At 41.9% G+C, this 16814-nt stretch overlaps 2 protein-coding genes across 5 annotated transcripts in view; one reads left to right on the top strand and one right to left on the bottom strand.

Annotated features, from left to right (window-relative positions):
* The first annotated feature begins 2738 nt into the window (after positions 1-2738).
* LOC110513019 (hemojuvelin) lies at positions 2739-11777 on the top strand. 4 transcript variants are annotated; one of them, XM_090228387.1, is made up of 5 exons: positions 2739-3230; positions 6034-6137; positions 7964-8115; positions 8284-8798; positions 9761-11777. In XM_090228387.1, the coding sequence occupies exons 3-5, from the start codon at positions 8019-8021 to the stop codon at positions 10403-10405; spliced, it is 1257 nt and encodes a 418-aa protein (XP_090084513.1). In that variant the 5' UTR covers positions 2739-3230; positions 6034-6137; positions 7964-8018; the 3' UTR covers positions 10406-11777. The 4 variants fall into 4 exon arrangements, with proteins under 4 accessions (XP_090084513.1, XP_021448777.2, XP_021448783.2 ...); XM_021593101.3 differs by having other exon boundaries at positions 2946-3219; XM_021593102.3 differs by lacking the exon at positions 6034-6137 and having other exon boundaries at positions 2853-3230.
* Positions 11778-11827: 50 nt separating this feature from the next.
* The window catches only part of itga8 (integrin subunit alpha 8), a 71037-nt gene continuing 66050 nt past the window's right edge, over positions 11828-16814 (bottom strand). The window contains exons 29-30 of the mRNA XM_036971671.2: positions 15622-15744; positions 11828-15558 (exon numbers count right to left, since the gene is read on the bottom strand). Coding sequence (XP_036827566.2) covers positions 15472-15558; positions 15622-15744 — 210 coding nt within the window. The 3' untranslated portion in view covers positions 11828-15471. The remainder of the gene's footprint in view (positions 15559-15621; positions 15745-16814) is intronic.

Genomic DNA, 16814 nt, shown 5'->3' with positions numbered 1-16814 from the left:
GGCCATCCCACATATGCTCTCTCTAATTCTCTCTTTCTTTCTCTCTCTCGGAGGACCTGAGCCCTAGGACCATGTCCCAGGAATACCTGACATGATGACTCCTTGCTGTCCCCAGTCCACCTGACTGTGCTGCTGCTCCAGTTTAAACTGTTCTGCCTTATTATTATTTGACCATGCTGGTCATTTATGAACATTTGAACATCTTGACCATGTTCTGTTATAATCTCCACCCGGCACAGCCAGAAGAGGACTGGCCACCCCACATAGCCTGGTTCCTCTCTAGGTTTCTTCCTAGGTTTTGGCCTTTCTAGGGAGTTTTTCCTAGCCACCGTGCTTCTACACCTGCATTGCTTGCTGTTTGGGGTTTTAGGCTGGGTTTCTGTACAGCACTTTGAGATATCAGCTGATGTACGAAGGGCTATATAAATAAATTTGATTTGATTTGATTTGATCTCTCTGTACTTTACTCTGCATCTTTCCCTCGATCCTGCTCTAACCTCCCAGTCCCTGCTGCTGAAAAACATCCCCACAGCCTGATGCTGCAGCCACCACGCTTCATCATAGTGATGATGCCAGGTTTCCTCCAGATGTGACGCTTGGCATTCAAGTCAGAGGCCCTGAGCGCTCTTGATTTCATCAGACCAGAGGATCTTGTTTCTCGTGGTCTGAGAGTCTTTTAGGTGCCTTTTGGCAAACTCCAAGCTGGCTGTCATGTGCCTTTTACTGAGGAGTGGCTTCCGTCTGGCCACACTACTATAAAGGCCTGTCTGGTGGAGTGTGGCAGAGATGTTTGTCCTTCTGGAAGGTTCTCCCATCTCCACAGAGAAACTCTGGAGCTCTGTCAGAGTAACAATCGGGTTCTTGGTCACCTCCCTGACCAAGGCCCTTCTCCCCCGATTGCTCAGTTTGGCCAGGAAGAGTCTGGTTGGTTCCAACACTTCTTCCATTTAAGAATGGAGGACACTGTGTTCACATTTTTTGGTACCCTTTCCCAGATCTGTGCCTAGATACAATACTGTCTCAGAGCTCTATGGACAATTCCTTTGACGTCATGGCTTGGTTTTTGCTCTGACATGCACTGTCAACTGTGGGACCTTATATAGACAGGTGTGTGCCTCCAAATCATGTCCAATCAATTGAATTTAACACAGGTGTATTCCAATAAAGTTGTAGAAACATCTCAAGGATGATCAATGGAAACAGGATGCACCTGAGCACATTGTTGAGTCTCATAGCAAAGGAACTGAATACTATGTAAATAATGTATTTCTATTTTTATTTGATAAATTACCAAACATTTCTAAAAAACTATTTTTGCGTTTGTCATTATGAGGTATTGTGTGTAGATTGATGAGAACCATTTTTTAAAATCAATTTGAATATTATTTTAGTTCCATCTGAGCCATCCCATTTTTACTTTTATTTTTGGTTGAGTTGGAGACGTGAATCCAACATATTATTTGTTAACTTGTCGACAAGTTAATAGGCTATTTATTGTATTTCAAAAGTGTGGCACAGAGTGAATTGTCCAAGCAGAAGATACATCTCCATCAAATGTTGACATTTGGTTGCGTTGACAACCCAACACAATTCAATATCACTAAATATCTTTACATTTTAAATCAAAGGTTAAAACCTTAGGCCTTAGGCCTATTATATTGTATATTTTTTGTTGAATTCTTTGAATTATAATTTCTTTCTGATAATGGATCTAAAGTTGAAGATCTGATTTTGTTTTAAAGGTATAAATTCAACATATTTTATACAAGGTTTGTCAATGTTGAAATTTGGTTACCATGATTACATAATCCTTTTGTTTAAATTTCACCCTAAAAACAACAGTTGATTGCTTTTTTCAAATCCAATGTATTTTCCATGTTTACTGAACAAAATTATAAACGCAAGATGTGAAGTGTTGGTCCCATGTTTCATGAGCTGAAATAAAAGATCCCAGAAATATTCCATATGCACAACAAGCTTATTTCTCTCAACTGTTGTGCACAAATATGTTTACATCGCTGGTAGTGAGCATTTTTCTCCTTCGTCAAGATAATACCTGACCTGACAGGTGCGGCATATCAAGAAGCTGATTAAACAGCATGATCATTACACAGGTGCATCCTGTGCTGCGGACAATAAAAGGCCCCTCTAAAATGTGCAGTTTTGTCCCACAACACAATGCAACAGATTTCTCAAGTTTTGAGGGAGCGTGCTACTGGAATGATGACTTCAACAGTCTGATCAACTCTATGCAAAGAAGATGTGTTGCTGCATGAGCTAAATGTTGGTCACACCAGATACTGACTGTTATATATATATATATATATATATATACCCTTACCTTTTGTTTAAGGTATCTGTGACCAACAGATGCATATCTGTATTCCCAGTAGTGTGAAATCCTTAGATTAGGGCCTTATTTCAATTGACTGACTTCCTTATATGAACTGTAATTTAGTAAAATCTTTGAAATTGTTGCATGTTCCATTTATATATTTTTTTCAGTATAGATTCCACGTCACAATACCTTGACAGATTACCTTGAAACAACGTTGATTCAATTCAATTCAGTTTTGCCCTGTGGGAGGATACTATACTCCTACAATTCGTATGAATAACTTAACATAATATATCATACTAAGTGTAAAAGGTTTATGCACAGAATAATACGAATTTTCCCGAGATCAGCCAGTGCAATATTAACAAATGTCAACTTTTTTTACTCAACTGGCTACGATATCTGTCAAAATTACATGAACCGATTTTCTTGGGGATTTATGATAGCCTGCGAACCAAGAGGGCAACAAATATAGAATGGCCTCCTATAAAAATAAGAAAACACACTAGCAACAACAGGATGCAAATAGAACAGGTTGCCAGAGCCGCTGTGATAGTTTGAAATAGCCCCCCGGTGGCTAGCAGAGTGTGCGCCCAAGTGGACAGTTGTTACGCGAGCAGCAGGTGTTCGACACGAGTGATTTATACCACTCGTGGAGAAACACTGTTAAATATCTCACTCATCTGATAGCCGACATCGAGGGAGGAAGGAAAAGCGGCTTGCCATGAAACCAGTTTGAGACTGGACATCAGTGTCGGCAGCTCACTCGGACAGTTTGGGACTTTGGTGTCAGTGCAGGCAAAACCTACTTCGCCTTTTTCCTATTGGAACGAGTGAGGTGGGGACGTTTACGCAGTGTCTCATACGGAGCTACAACAGAGGTGTGATTTTGGTGAGGATATGAATGGTGCTTTGCCTGGTTCATTCTTAAAATAATCATGTGCTACACAATTCAGAAATGTGGCCTATTATTTACCTACCCACTGGGCACAGACGTCAATTCAACGTCTATTCCACGTTGGTTAAACCTAATTTCATTGAAATTACGTGGCAACAATGTTGATTTAACCAGTGTGCCCAGTAGATACTACTATTTAATTGTGAGCTATGAAGAATGTATGGATTGGGTCAAGCAAGTGTAAAGCTTTTATTTGGTTGGAACATATGTTTTTCTAACATTGTACAATTCACTTTGTCCCCTAATGGAACTTGTTGCTTTAAATACTTTCTCCATGGCCTAATATTAGAACAAATTCCCTGTCATTGTGAGTAAATCAAGAAATACAGCCTAATGGCATGTACTGTAGTCTGACATTTGGGTGACATTGGCAATGTGGAATTTAAGGTTACATCAGCAGTTATATAACAACAATAGAATGATATCCTTATATTTGCCATTCATTAATATAATAATACCCCTTGAATAGTCCTGAAGTACAGCAATTGATTGTCATAAATATTTGTTTTAATCAAACCTATGCTTTCACAGATAATTCATATTGATATAGATAGAATGTACAATAGATAGATTATCAATAAAATAGATCATACAATCAGTCAATCAGTCTAAAGTTATTTGAATGTTTGATAGTGTCCCTCGAAATACACTGACCTTCCCACTGTCACAGTTAAGACATGTGACAGTGGGAAGGAAAACTTCAGGTGGAAGGAAACCTTGAGAGAGCGAGAGATGCTATGATGTGCATACATTCATTGACCTTTCCTATGCAGACACAACCAGATTGGATTCACATTAAATTCTCATTCATCAATAAATCAAGTGAGGTTGAGCCAAACATCCAATCGCTTGCTCTGTGTTTGTGGTCTTTGTGTCCAATACAAGTTGGGGATTGATCTAATGAATGAGTGAAAACCACTGGTCTTTAAGTGAGCTGGAGTTGACATGTAGAACCACATGGACATGTCACTCCAGGCCAAGCCGTGAGAAAAAAACATCTCTGAGTCTCACATGTGACCAACCTCTATGGTGACGTCGTGTGTGTGTTTGGTTTTACTATTCATGTGGGGACCAGAGATCCTCATAAGGGTGGTAGCCTAAAACAAATCAAACAAGTGGGGACATTTCACTGTTCCCCACAAGGAAAAGGCTGTTTTAAGCTTAGGTTTAGGGTTAGAATTACATGTTAGAGTTAGTTTTAGGGGGTTGGGGTTAAGGTTAGGGTTAGAGTTAGGTTAAGGGTTAGGGCTAGGTTTGAACCCCACAAGGATAGTAAAACAAACGTGTGTGAAGGGGAGTTAGGGTTTTGTGGTTAACAAGTGTACGGGTGCAGTGTTGCACAGAGGGAGGTCACTGTGATTTTCAAAGCAGTGCAAAAAAGAAGGTGGGGGGGGGGGGGCATACACCCCCACTCCAAAAGTGCAGCTGCATCAGAATCCATTGGTCGACATTCCAGACCTCAGCCACTACACTAGTGAACACAATGCCCACCGGACAACAAAAGGAGACTAATCTAGGGCATTGAAAAACATTTATTAAAGAAGTGAAGAGACTGGGTTGGGGCTGTTAGTTGGAATACAGTTCAAGAAGATTCATTTGATAATGTAAGTTGAAGATGTGTCTGATTGAAGACTGATTGTGACAACTAGTAGCCATAGCCACTCCCTCCCTGAGTAGTGGAACTGCCGTTGGGCACACCTGCTTACCCTTCCCTCCTCTGCCTTGTAGCCCTGACTATTTCAGACCAGGGGAACACATGAAGGAAATGGCCTGGGTGGAGAGAGAGAGAGTCTGGTATATTTAGCATGTTCTATTTCTGCCCCTGCTGCTCGTAACCCCCCCACCCCTCTTCATTCCCCCTCTCCCTGGTGCACTGTACAGGTCTCCCAAACTGTAATAAAGGTCAGACTGTAGTGTTGGTTCAGAGAGAGAGAGGACCACACACAAATGCACTGCACACATGGTTCAATCTGGCCCATGCCATGACGCTTTCAAAGGCACACTTGGCACCAATGCTTTAGGAATGCCTTGTACTGCCAAAGGTTTCACTATGTAATGCACATAAGCTCTGTGAAGGTCTTACCAGAATGTAGGCTTACACCTTTCCTTAAACTTAGATCTTTCCACACATAAATCAAATACAATAATGCCATCCTTTTGGTTACTAAATTGGATATGACAAAGAGAGACTTTCTCTGGTCCTTGTTTGTTCTCCGATGGCAAACGGAAAAGGGAGAAGAGTCCAAATTGAAAAATGCCCAATTGCCCAAGTGACCAACATTGTTGTAGCCTAGCTTTGACAGGTAAATGCTTGCTTTATACCAAGAACTGAAATATAACATAAAATGGGGTTTTGATACATAGTGCTGTAGCACACATGGTAGCCATAGTTTTTCTTTGTTTTACTATATTTTGTCTCAAGCCTAGCTTCACAACACTAACAGATCATTGTTTATAATGGCAGTTTATCTACTGTATGGAAACTTAAGCTCTGTAATGAAAATACTGAAGATTATAGGACTAGTATTATGGCTATGATTATGGCTGCTTCAAACATGATCTGATCATGATCTGATCTGACCGGTGGTCAGGTGGATAAGACTGTTGATCAAATTATTGGTCCTATTCCTAAATGTGACCAAATGGTGGCCACTGGTGTTGCTTTTCTCTGATTCTTGAATGTTTGTTTGTCAACAGTTTTCTCTCAATTGTCCTCATCTTGTTCATGTCCAAGCAGAACGGTGTTGACTTCAGTCTGAGTGCTGTTGATGGGTTCCAAGAGTGTGGGAGATCGTTTTGCAACAACACACAGTCTTAAATAGTTAGCGTCTATTCAAATAGGTAATTATCTACTTAATTACTTACAATTACAGTTGAAGTCAGAAGTTTACATACACTTAGGTTGGAGTCATTTTTCAACCACTCCAAAAATGTATTGTTAACAAACTATAGTTTTGGCAAATCGGTTAGGACATCTACTTTGTGCATGACACAAGTATTTTTTTCCAACAATTGTTTTACAGACAGATACAGACAGATACAGACAGAGATTATTTCACTTATAACTCACTGTATCACAATTCCAGTGGGTCAGAAGTTTACATACACTAAGTTGACTGTGCCTTTAAACAGCTTAGAAATTCCATAAAATGATGTCATGGCTTTAGAAGCTTCTGAGAGGCTAATGACATAATTTGAGTAAATTGGAGGTGTACCTGTGGATGTATTTTGAAGGCCTACCTTCAAACTCAGTGCCTCTTTGCTTGACATTATGGGCAAATCAAAATAAATCAGCCAAGACCTCAGAAGAAAAATTGTAGACCTCCACAAGTCTGGTTCATCCTTGGGAGCAATTTCCAAATGCCTGAAGGTACCACGTTCATTTGTACAAACAATAGTACTCAAGTATAAACACCATGGGACCACGCAGCCGTCATACCGCTCAGGAAGGAGACATGTTATGTCTCCTAGAGATGAACGTACTTTGATGCGAAAAGTGCGAATCTATCCCAGAACAAAAGCAAAAGACCTTGTGAAGATGCTGGAGTAAAATGAGTCCTATATCGACATAACCTGAAAGGCCGCACGGCAAGGAAGAAGCCACTTCTCCAAAACCGCCATAAAAAAGCCAGACTTTGGTTTGCAACTGCACATGGGGACAAAGTTCATACTTTTTGGAGAAATGTCCTCTGGTCTGATGAAATAAAAATAGAACTGTTTGGCCATAATGACCTTCGTTATGTTTGGAGGAAAAGGGGGAAGGCTTGCAAGCCGAAGAACACCATCCCAACCGTGAAGCACAGGGGTGCCAGCCTCATGTTGTAGGGGTGCTTTGCTGCAGGAGGGACTGGAGCACTTCACAAAATAGATGGCATCATGAGGTAGGAAAATTATGTGGATACATTGAAGCAACATCTCAAGACATCAGTCAGAAAGATAAAGCTTGGTCGCAAATGGGTCTTCCAAATGGACAATGACCCCAAGCATACTTCCAAAGTTGTGGCAAAATGGCTTAAGGACAACAAAGTCAAGGTATTGGAGTGGCCATCACAGAGCCCTGATCTCAATCGTATAGAACATTTGTGGGTAGAACTGAAAAAGCATGTGCGAGCAAGGAGGCCTACAAACCTGACTCTGTTACACCAGCTCTGTTAGGAGGAATGGGCCAAAATTCACCCAACATATTGTGGGAAGCTTGTGGAAGGCTACCCAAAACATTTGACCCAAGTTAAACAATTTAAAGGCAATGCTACCAAATACTAATTGAGTGTATGTAAACTTCTGACCCACTGGGAATGTGATGAAAGAAATAAGGGCTGAAATAAATAATTCTCTCTACTATTATTCTGACATTTCATATAAAGTGGTGATTCTAACTGACCTAAGACATGGAATTTTTACTAGGATTATATGTCAGGAATTGTGAATAACTGAGGTTAAATATATTTGGCTAAGGTGTATGTAAACTTCAACTGTAGATCTTGTGATCCACTTGTTATATGATAAAATATTACAATTTGTATTCAATACAAATTGCACTCTATCTTGACAAATGGCCGACTGGAGTTGAGCCCAGATTGTGCCTGTGGTAGTGGTGTGGTAGGTTTCCACCTACAGGCCACAGTGTGTAATGTCTGTCTCTATCTATGCCCTGCTTGCATCTGTAGCCCCTGTACTGAGCCTGAGCCTGGTCTGCAGCCCTCGGCCTGAGGCTGGAAGGGGATGGGGACACTGGCCCTTTGCAGCCACTACTCACAGCTGTCATGGAAACGCAGCGTCATAGTGGCAATGCTACTGTTTCACCTGTGCTGCCTGCAAGGTGCTTTCTATGATCCACAGCTTTTTTTCTTCAAACTCCCCAATAATGTCAAGCAATTGTGATATTTCTGTTACATGCTCAATGGAAAGACATATTTTTTCTCCTACTATTGTTACGTTATTATTGATTAATAAACTGGAGCTTCCAACTCTCTCCCTCCTCCCACAGTATGGGCATCCTGTCGCATCCTGAGGTGCAACTCTGACTTTGTAGCTGTCACCCTGGACCTTGGGGGCAGCGGAGGGGGCGGAGGAGGAGGCAGCAGAGAGGGCAATGCGGGCTACTGCAGCGCCCTCCGCTCCTATGCCATGTGTACCCGCCGCATGGCCCGTGCCTGCCGGGGCGACCTGGTCTACCACTCGGCCGTGCAGGGCATCGAGGACCTCCTCATCCAGCACAGCTGCCCCAGGACAGGCCCCACCGCTCAGCCCCGGCCCCTGCCACAGGCCCCCATCTCTGGGGACGCCTGTATCTATGAGAAGGGCTACCTCCAGCGTGAGGGCCGGACCCCTGACTATCTCCACTGTGGAGTGTTCGGGGATCCCCATGTTCGCACCTTCCGTGATGAGTTCCAAACGTGCGCTGTACAAGGGGCCTGGCCACTGATAGATAATGAGTATCTATACGTTCAGGCAACAAGCGCCCCCATGAGAGGAGGGGTGTATGCCACGGCTCTCATCACGGTAGGCCTCATTTCTAAAATAATATATAGTAAATTATATTTTATAAAAATAAAAATTACAACTTACGATCTGTTCTTAAAGGTCCAGTGCAGTCAAAAATTTGATTTTCTACCCTGAGATTTGAATAACACTGTGAAAATTATGATAATGCCATTTTAGTGTAAGAGCTGTTTGAAAAGGCCACCTGAAATTTCTGCCTGTTTTAGTGGGATGGAGTTTTGGCCTTCCTGGTGACATCACCAGGCGGTAAATGAGGTAATATGGCAATAAGAAAGAGTTCCAAACCTCTGCCAATAACAGCTAGTGTCACGTTGGTATGGAGGATCGGGAGACAGGCACAGGAATGCATAATAGGGTTTTTAATTTCCCAAATTACAGCGTGCCGTGTAAAGGCACAGGGATGAAGACCAAACAAACATGTATACAAAACACAAGGTAAAAATCCAAACAAAAGTGTGAGGAGATCCTCGAATAAATAACACAAGCGCACAATGATACCACACGGGACGAGACCCGTAATCATCTGCGCAATCCACAATGGCACAATATCTAAAACACACAGCACAGGACATTGGAACAACAATCGACAGGACAATGGTGAACAAAGGGCACACTTATACAATTACTAATCAACTGGGAATAGGGACCAGGTGTGCGTAATGACAGTTCCGGAGGGATCTGTGACAGCTAGTTTTCAGTTTTCCCTCCCCGCTCTTGCTTGAGAAATTGCTTTTTGACAAGAAACGTTAATTTTGGGGGGTACAATTTTGATTGAAAATAATCACAGTAAGATACTTAGTTATTACCCAGAAATGATTTATTATTGAGATAAAAATGGCTTCATTGGACCTTTAAAATATAACTATGTACAATGCATGACATGTCTTTATACATAAATAAAGCATACGTACGTCTAGCTCATTGAAAGGGTGTGTTTAACAACAGGGTTGTCTCTCCACCAGATTACCATCATCTTTAAGAACTGGCGCCAGTGTATCGAGCAGCAGATCTACCAGGCGGAGCTGGACAACGTTCCCGCAGCCTTCGTGGACGGCTCAGTGACCAGCGAGGAGAGGCAGGGCCAGCACAGCCTGAGCGTCCACTCTGATCTGCCTGGGCTCCAGGCTGAGATCCGTGCTGCCCACATCGGCACCACCCTGGTGGTGCGTCAGAGTGGGCGGTCCCTGGGCCTGTCAGTACGCTCGCCAAGTGCCATTGCTGAAGCATTCACCCCCGAGCAGGACCTGCAGCTGTGTGTATATGGCTGCCCACCTTCACAGCGCCTAGAGACGCTACCCAGCCCCTCTTCTTCCTCCTCCCTTTCCTCCTCTTCCTCCAGCCAGCCCTCTGCTGCAGCCCATGTCCACTGTGCAGCCCTCCTCCCTGCTAGGGACATCTACTACCAGGCCTGCCTGTTTGACCTGCTGGCCACAGGGGACCTCAACTCCAGCACGGCGGCTGTGGCGGCCCTGGAAGACGCCCGGGGAATGATCTCAGACCCCAATAAGGTGCATCTGCTACTGGTGGGCAATGCCGATGGTAGTAGCCCATGTCTGCCTCTGATCCTGGCTGTGGCTGTCCTATCAGAGCATCTGTTGGCTCTGTGAACGGGGCAGTGTTTATGAACTAGTGACTGGTAGGAGCTGTGGGCATAGCATTAGCCACACTGACTCTGACTGAGCAGATGCTTTAAAAAAAAATCTTGATGGCCTTGTTTCATAAACAACAGGCATCACCTTTGACTGGTTGGAACCCAGTGGCATTGTGCCTGGTTACAGAGGTCAATGTTTCCCTGATTTGTTTTCTTCCAGCAGGAGAAGAATGTTGATAGGAATAAATACAGGTCAATGCTCTCCGTGAGGATAGAAGTGAACTATTGAAGCCTGACACTAGTTGTGTTGATTCTAATCCCTTAACTACGCTGAGACAAATGTATTAAAACAATATGTATTATCCATCTCAGCACAGAGGATGGCCTGTTGAATAATCCAGATAGTTAATGGAATCTTCAACTCTTTTTTTTTATATACTTTCTGTTATTTTCTGTTTATGATGGAGGGGAATTTAGTGGTTTGTTTATAGTAAATATAATACTACAGTGGTATCATCCTCTGTAAAGAAACTAATTTATCACTAATTTATTACGTCATCTTTGTGTGTCTACATTTGGTTTGCAGTGAGTTGTAATAACGTCTCGATTCATTTCATAAGGGACTGTTTTTGAATGTTTGTACGTTTGGTTCATATGTCAGTATTTGTAAGACAATGTTTACAATGTATTGTTCATCCTGTTCATATTTTTACCTACTGTAGTTGCCAAAGTAAAAAAGATATCTTCCCAAAGTTACTCATACCATCTTTCTAAAACAATAGAGATCAAACAAGGAGTCAATTAAAATAATATATTGTTTTCCAGATGAAATTATCTCCAATTTCCTTCCATGTAATAATGTGATCTCTGTCAAGGATAAAACATATTTATACCTAGAGATTCTAATATATTTCCCTTTGTGAGTTTTATTAAATTTGATCGTTTTTTTTCCCAAGACCAGAAAATGGTCTGTATAATGTCCTGAGTGTGTATTTTTAATGAGCGACCTTAACTGGGGTTTTGTGAACCTTGAAATGTCCAATACAACTGCAGTATTCCTCTGGAGGGGCTACTGAGGCAGCATTTGGGTGAGTTGAGTTCTCCTTCGCTGTGACTGGTAGCTCTCTTCTGCCATCTGATGTCAGATGTCTTCTCTGGTGTACTGTCCAGCATTCCTGTTGTTGCTTCTGTGATAGCTGGAATGAGTCCATTCTAGACCTCTCTTAGCTTCTCCGATGGAATAGGTCAATGTAGAAAGTGACAGGAGGGGGGTTGTGGTGTCCGGGGCAGTGGTGTGGATCAAAAAGGGGGGAAATTGTATTGTTTTTTTATTGATTGTATTGGTTTTGATGTGATTCAATAAAAAATTGTTCACAATATAAAATAAAGTGATAAGAGACAGCGAGGAACCACACCTTAATACAGTAAACAATATTAGAAAATGTATACTTGGCAATTAAGGACACTTTATTTCAATGATCTTTCAGTATTCTTCCGTATAAAACACAAATCAAATTTGTAATGAGAATCCTTCATATTACATACTCTGAATTATTAGAAGTGAAGTAAATTGAAATTAAGTTTGAACCTTACTCTCTTATTGCTCTATTCCATCAGATCCACTTTAGCCGACATCTGCATAGAGGTTGTTTTGGCGGTGTCGGAGGTGAACTGCGTTAGAGCTGTCAAATCCACAAGGGCTCCTGGCATTATACCTCCATCGGACATTGCCATTGGCTGCACAGCGTCGCATTAAGAGAAATCCCATGTAGCCTTGTTTACAAGTTCGAACACTAGAATGTGAGATGTAATCTTCACCTCGATTAGGCTGATAGAAATCCTCATGATTTAGTTTAATGATTTTCAATTAGAGCGTCATTATTTCTATATAGCCTACACTTTCTTATTCTGAACTTCTAACGCCAGTGGGACGGTGTGGCTTCATGACAGTGATCAAGAGCAGCTGCTCACCGATTTGACTGCTCTAATGCAGCTACACCTCCGACACTGCCAAAACATCAGCCATTTTTCTACCCAAGCCTTTTTTCACTTTAGTGGATAAGTTTATATATTTTTGGGGGGAGCGGTGGGAGTCCAATAATACATAAAGCATTCCTCCAGAGAGATAGAACACACAAGTCCTTCCTAACCTTATGCATTATTGCTGGGCATCGAATATACAAAATATTGTTTACTGGCTTCGCACCCCAGAAACTGACTTGTGTCAAACAGAAGTCAACTCCTATTTCTCTTCTTCTTTGTCAGCTTTAGTCACCTCCGATCTTACTATTTCAGCTTCGCGCTACACATCCAATCCAATTGTTGTCAATATTCTTAAAATTTGGCCTTAATTCCGTCAACACTTTAAATTCTGTGAATTCTCTAAGTTCCTATATGTAATAATCACCTCTTCCTTTCAGCCAAACCAGCCAAACTGGATTCAGCTTGAAGTCTGTGGCAGAGGAATGGCCTTACTAAGTTTAATGGCCTTTATATTGATGGCACCTTTACATTTGATAGCGAGGTCATCAACATTGGCAATCTACCCCATTCAAGTGTATTTAGGTATTTCCAAATGTAGGTATTTTTGAGATAATCATGTCCTTTGATAACCCATCACTTAATAAAATTAGATCTGAGCAGGAAAAGGAACTTGGTTGAGAGACCTCGAACGAAGTCTGGAATAGTGCCTTGCTTAGGGTAAATGGAAGCTCCTCTTGTGCCCGGCTCAGCTTTATACTTCACTGTATCTATTTCAGTAAGGCCAGGCTCTCCAAATTCAACCCAAATATTGATGGTACATGTGACAGGTGTAAAAGCTCTTTGGCACACTTGACTCACATAATCTGGTTTTGTCCCTGTCTGGCAGACTACTGGTTCACTATATTTAAAACACTTTCTGAAGCATTTGATATAGAGTGGCAGCCTAGTGCAGAAATGGCTATTTTTACCAAACAACAATCCTTCCCTGACCAATAGACTGCTAGATGCCATTGCCTCCCTGTTGGCACACAGAAGGATTCTATTGGATTGGAAATCTATCAACCCTCCCTCAGCCTCTCTTTGGCCCAACTCATTTTCCTAAAATTAGACAAAATTAAGTAGACCTTTCAAGATTCAACCAACTAATTTTATTCCAGCTGGGACCTAATGATATCCTATTAGTATTCTTGTCCCCACCTCCAGCCCTTAAGGTTACTGCTACATAGGCCTATATCATCACCTTCCTCCAGATTAGTATTCTTGGCCCCACCTCCAGCCCTTATGGTTACTGCTACATAGGCCTATATCATCACCTTCCTCCAGATTAGTATTCTTGGCCCCACCTCCAGCCCTTAAGGTTACTGCTACATAGGCCTATAAAATTAGTACTCTTGGCCTCCCCGCCAGCCCTTGAGGTTACTGCTACATAGACCTAGAAGATCACCTAATCACTTGAAACTGTTAGGCTATTACATTTTTGCTTTGTACTGAAGTAATATTATGTTGTATACTTTAGTGTTGTGTTTTCTGAGATGTAACTCAATGACTTTCCCTTTCTTTTTAAATGTGTTTGGAATCATTCTGGGTTTGTCGGCTAGTTATGGGGTGTCAGCTAGCGCCTATTAACAATTGGTTTGATTGAATCTAGTCCTAAACCTCTCACATTGGATGCTAATGTTAATGTAGTTCCTTTTGTATTTAGCCCAGTCCCACGTTCTCTTTTCTAAACAGTTGGACCCATTATAAACACTTCTCTCTTTCAATACTTACAGTGCCTTCGGAAGGTATTCAGACCCCTTGACTATTTCCACATTTAGTTATGTCACAGCCTTATTCAAAAATGTCTTCAATTGTTTCCCCCCTCATCAATCTACACACAATACCCCATGATGACAAAGCAAAAACAGATTTGGTCATTTTTGCAAAGATTTTTGGAAATATGACATTTCCATAAGTATTCAGACCCTTTACTCTGTACTCAGTACTTTGTCGAAGCACCTTTGGCAGCGATCGAGGGAAAGATGAACAGAGCAAAGTGCAGAGAGATCCTTGATGAAAACCTGCTTCAGGGCGCTTAGGACCTCAGACTGAGTTAAGGGTCGGAATACTTATTACATATACTTACGTAAATGTAATTGCTCAGTTTTTATTTTTAAGAAATGTACAAAAATGTCTAAAAACCTGTTTTTGCTTTGTCATTATGGGGTATTGTGTGTAGCTTGATGAGGGAAAATAATGATCTAATCCATTTTAGAATAAGGCTGTAACACAATATATATATTTTTTAAGTAAAGGGGTCTGAATACTTCCTGAAGGCACTGTATATACTAATATGCCAACAAAAACACTCACATAGACAATAGTATACTAACTAAACAATATACACAAAGAATTTGAACACCAAGTTCTAATAAAATAATACCAGTGTAAACAAGCTTCAGTATCACACAGAATGTCCCAATATTGCACATACACCATCCATAGATATATACAGCCCCCTATATGTGTGTGTGTGTGCGCGCGCGCGAGCGAGCGTGTATTTGTGTGTGTGTGTGCATTTGATCAATGGTGGAATGTATTTAACAGTGAAAGCAGGCAGACACAAAGTCACTGACATCAGATGGTAACTCCATTTGAAGTTAGCCAGACTGGTTAACTCCAACTGAATTATCCAACCATACAGATCCCCAAGTAGTCTAACCCACAGAGGCAAGCGGTGCATAGAAACATATTCAACTACAAGCAGGGTTAGGACCAGAGTCCATTCTACTGTCCAAGATTGTCTTGAGGCCTTATATACATCCAAGTGGTTGTGTTTGCTTAAATAGTGTTTATGTGTGCAGTTCCATCTGTGTGGGTTGTTCCCAGTCTCTCTGGTGATGTTTGAATACAAGTCTTAATGGCACTTCAGCCTTTGGCCTGTGAGCTTGCAGTCCAATCACTGATGACAGATCAGCTTTAAAAGGGGTAAAGAACCTTTGATCTGTGAGTGCAGTCTGCCTGCAGATCTCATTTCAGTTTAATTTCACTTGAGGTGGAACTCCTCCCAAACAGCTTCCTTGAATCAAGAACTGGTCTCCATGGCGCGAGTGGGTGCTCTTAGGCGTCTGCTAATTGGTCAGAGGTCAGCTGCTCACGATCTGACACGTCATCCGCTGGCAGCCGTGCTCGGTCAAAGAACCCACACTGAGGAAGAGAGGGTTAAGTTATACTAAAGTCGTTTGTGTGTGTGTGTGTGTGTGTGTTTACCTTCCACATGGCCAGTGTTAGCATGGCCAGGACCAGCAGTCCCAGTAGGATGGCCAGGATGATGACCCACAGAGGAACAGCAAACGCCACATCAGGAGTCCCCCACAGCACCAGTGTACCCATCTTTAACACACACAATCACAGTTAGTTACAGGCTGGGTGGGGTTCAGGGTAAAGGTTATTGTAGGTAATAGTTAGGGTGGATGTCACATCTTACTGAAGTGGTGTGTTGGTGTAGGGAGGAGGACTGGAGGCTATAGGGCAGGGTAGAGGTAAGGGTTAGTGTTAGGGGTATCTTATTGAAGTGGTGTGTTGGTGTAGGGAGGAGGACTGGAGGCTATAGGGCAGGGTAGAGGTAAGGGTTAGTGTTAGGGGTATCTTATTGAAGTGGTGTGTTGGTGTAGGGAGGAGGACTGGAGGCGATAGGGCAGGGTAGAGGTAAGGGTTAGTGTTATCTTATTGAGGTGGTGTGTTGGGGTAAGTAGGAGGTCTGGAGGCTATCCTGCAAGGTAGAGGTCAGGGTTCATGTTAGGGGTATCTTATTGAAGTGGTGTGTTGGGGTAAGCAGTAGGGCAGGGTACACTCTTAGAATTAGTGGTGACTCTAGGAACCCTGGAGATCCTTGAGTGACCATTGATAGTCAATGGTTCACATTTGCACCTATGGTTAGGTTCATGGAGGAACCTTTAATGTTTCAATGTAGCAAAACCCTTGACTGGAGGCATGTCTTAGTGTGGGCGTGGCTTTTCAGGCCACCCGTGGGGGTAAATGTCATTCCTGTTCATCTGTTCTGTTGCATTGTCATCATATGTTAAGGTTGAACACTGACAGTTTTGTAGCTTCAATGGGGTTTACAGAGATGTATGAGTTCCTCGAGAGTCCATGCAAATCCCAAAGTTGGAATGGTTACTGAATGAAATTGATATTTTTTTTTCAAATCGCCAACCCATCCCTTATGGGATTAATTGACACATAAACAAACATTACAATAATTCGCTATGGTAATTAAATTATCATTCTTCTTCCGGAGTTCTCAGCATTGCGCATTGCATATCGTTCAAAAGTTTGGGGTCCATTAAAATAACATCAAATTGATCAGAAATATGGTGTAGACATGGTTAATGTTGTAAATGACTATTGTAGCTGGAAACGGATGATTTTTTATGGAATATCTACATAGCCGTACAGAGGCC

This window comes from Oncorhynchus mykiss, chromosome 3 (genome assembly GCF_057628025.1).
Source record: "Oncorhynchus mykiss isolate SJ-2025 chromosome 3, ASM5762802v1, whole genome shotgun sequence".
NCBI classification, from domain to species: domain Eukaryota; kingdom Metazoa; phylum Chordata; class Actinopteri; order Salmoniformes; family Salmonidae; genus Oncorhynchus; species Oncorhynchus mykiss.
Note: the sequence above shows the minus strand (reverse complement) of the source record. Positions and strands in the feature narration are given on the sequence as shown.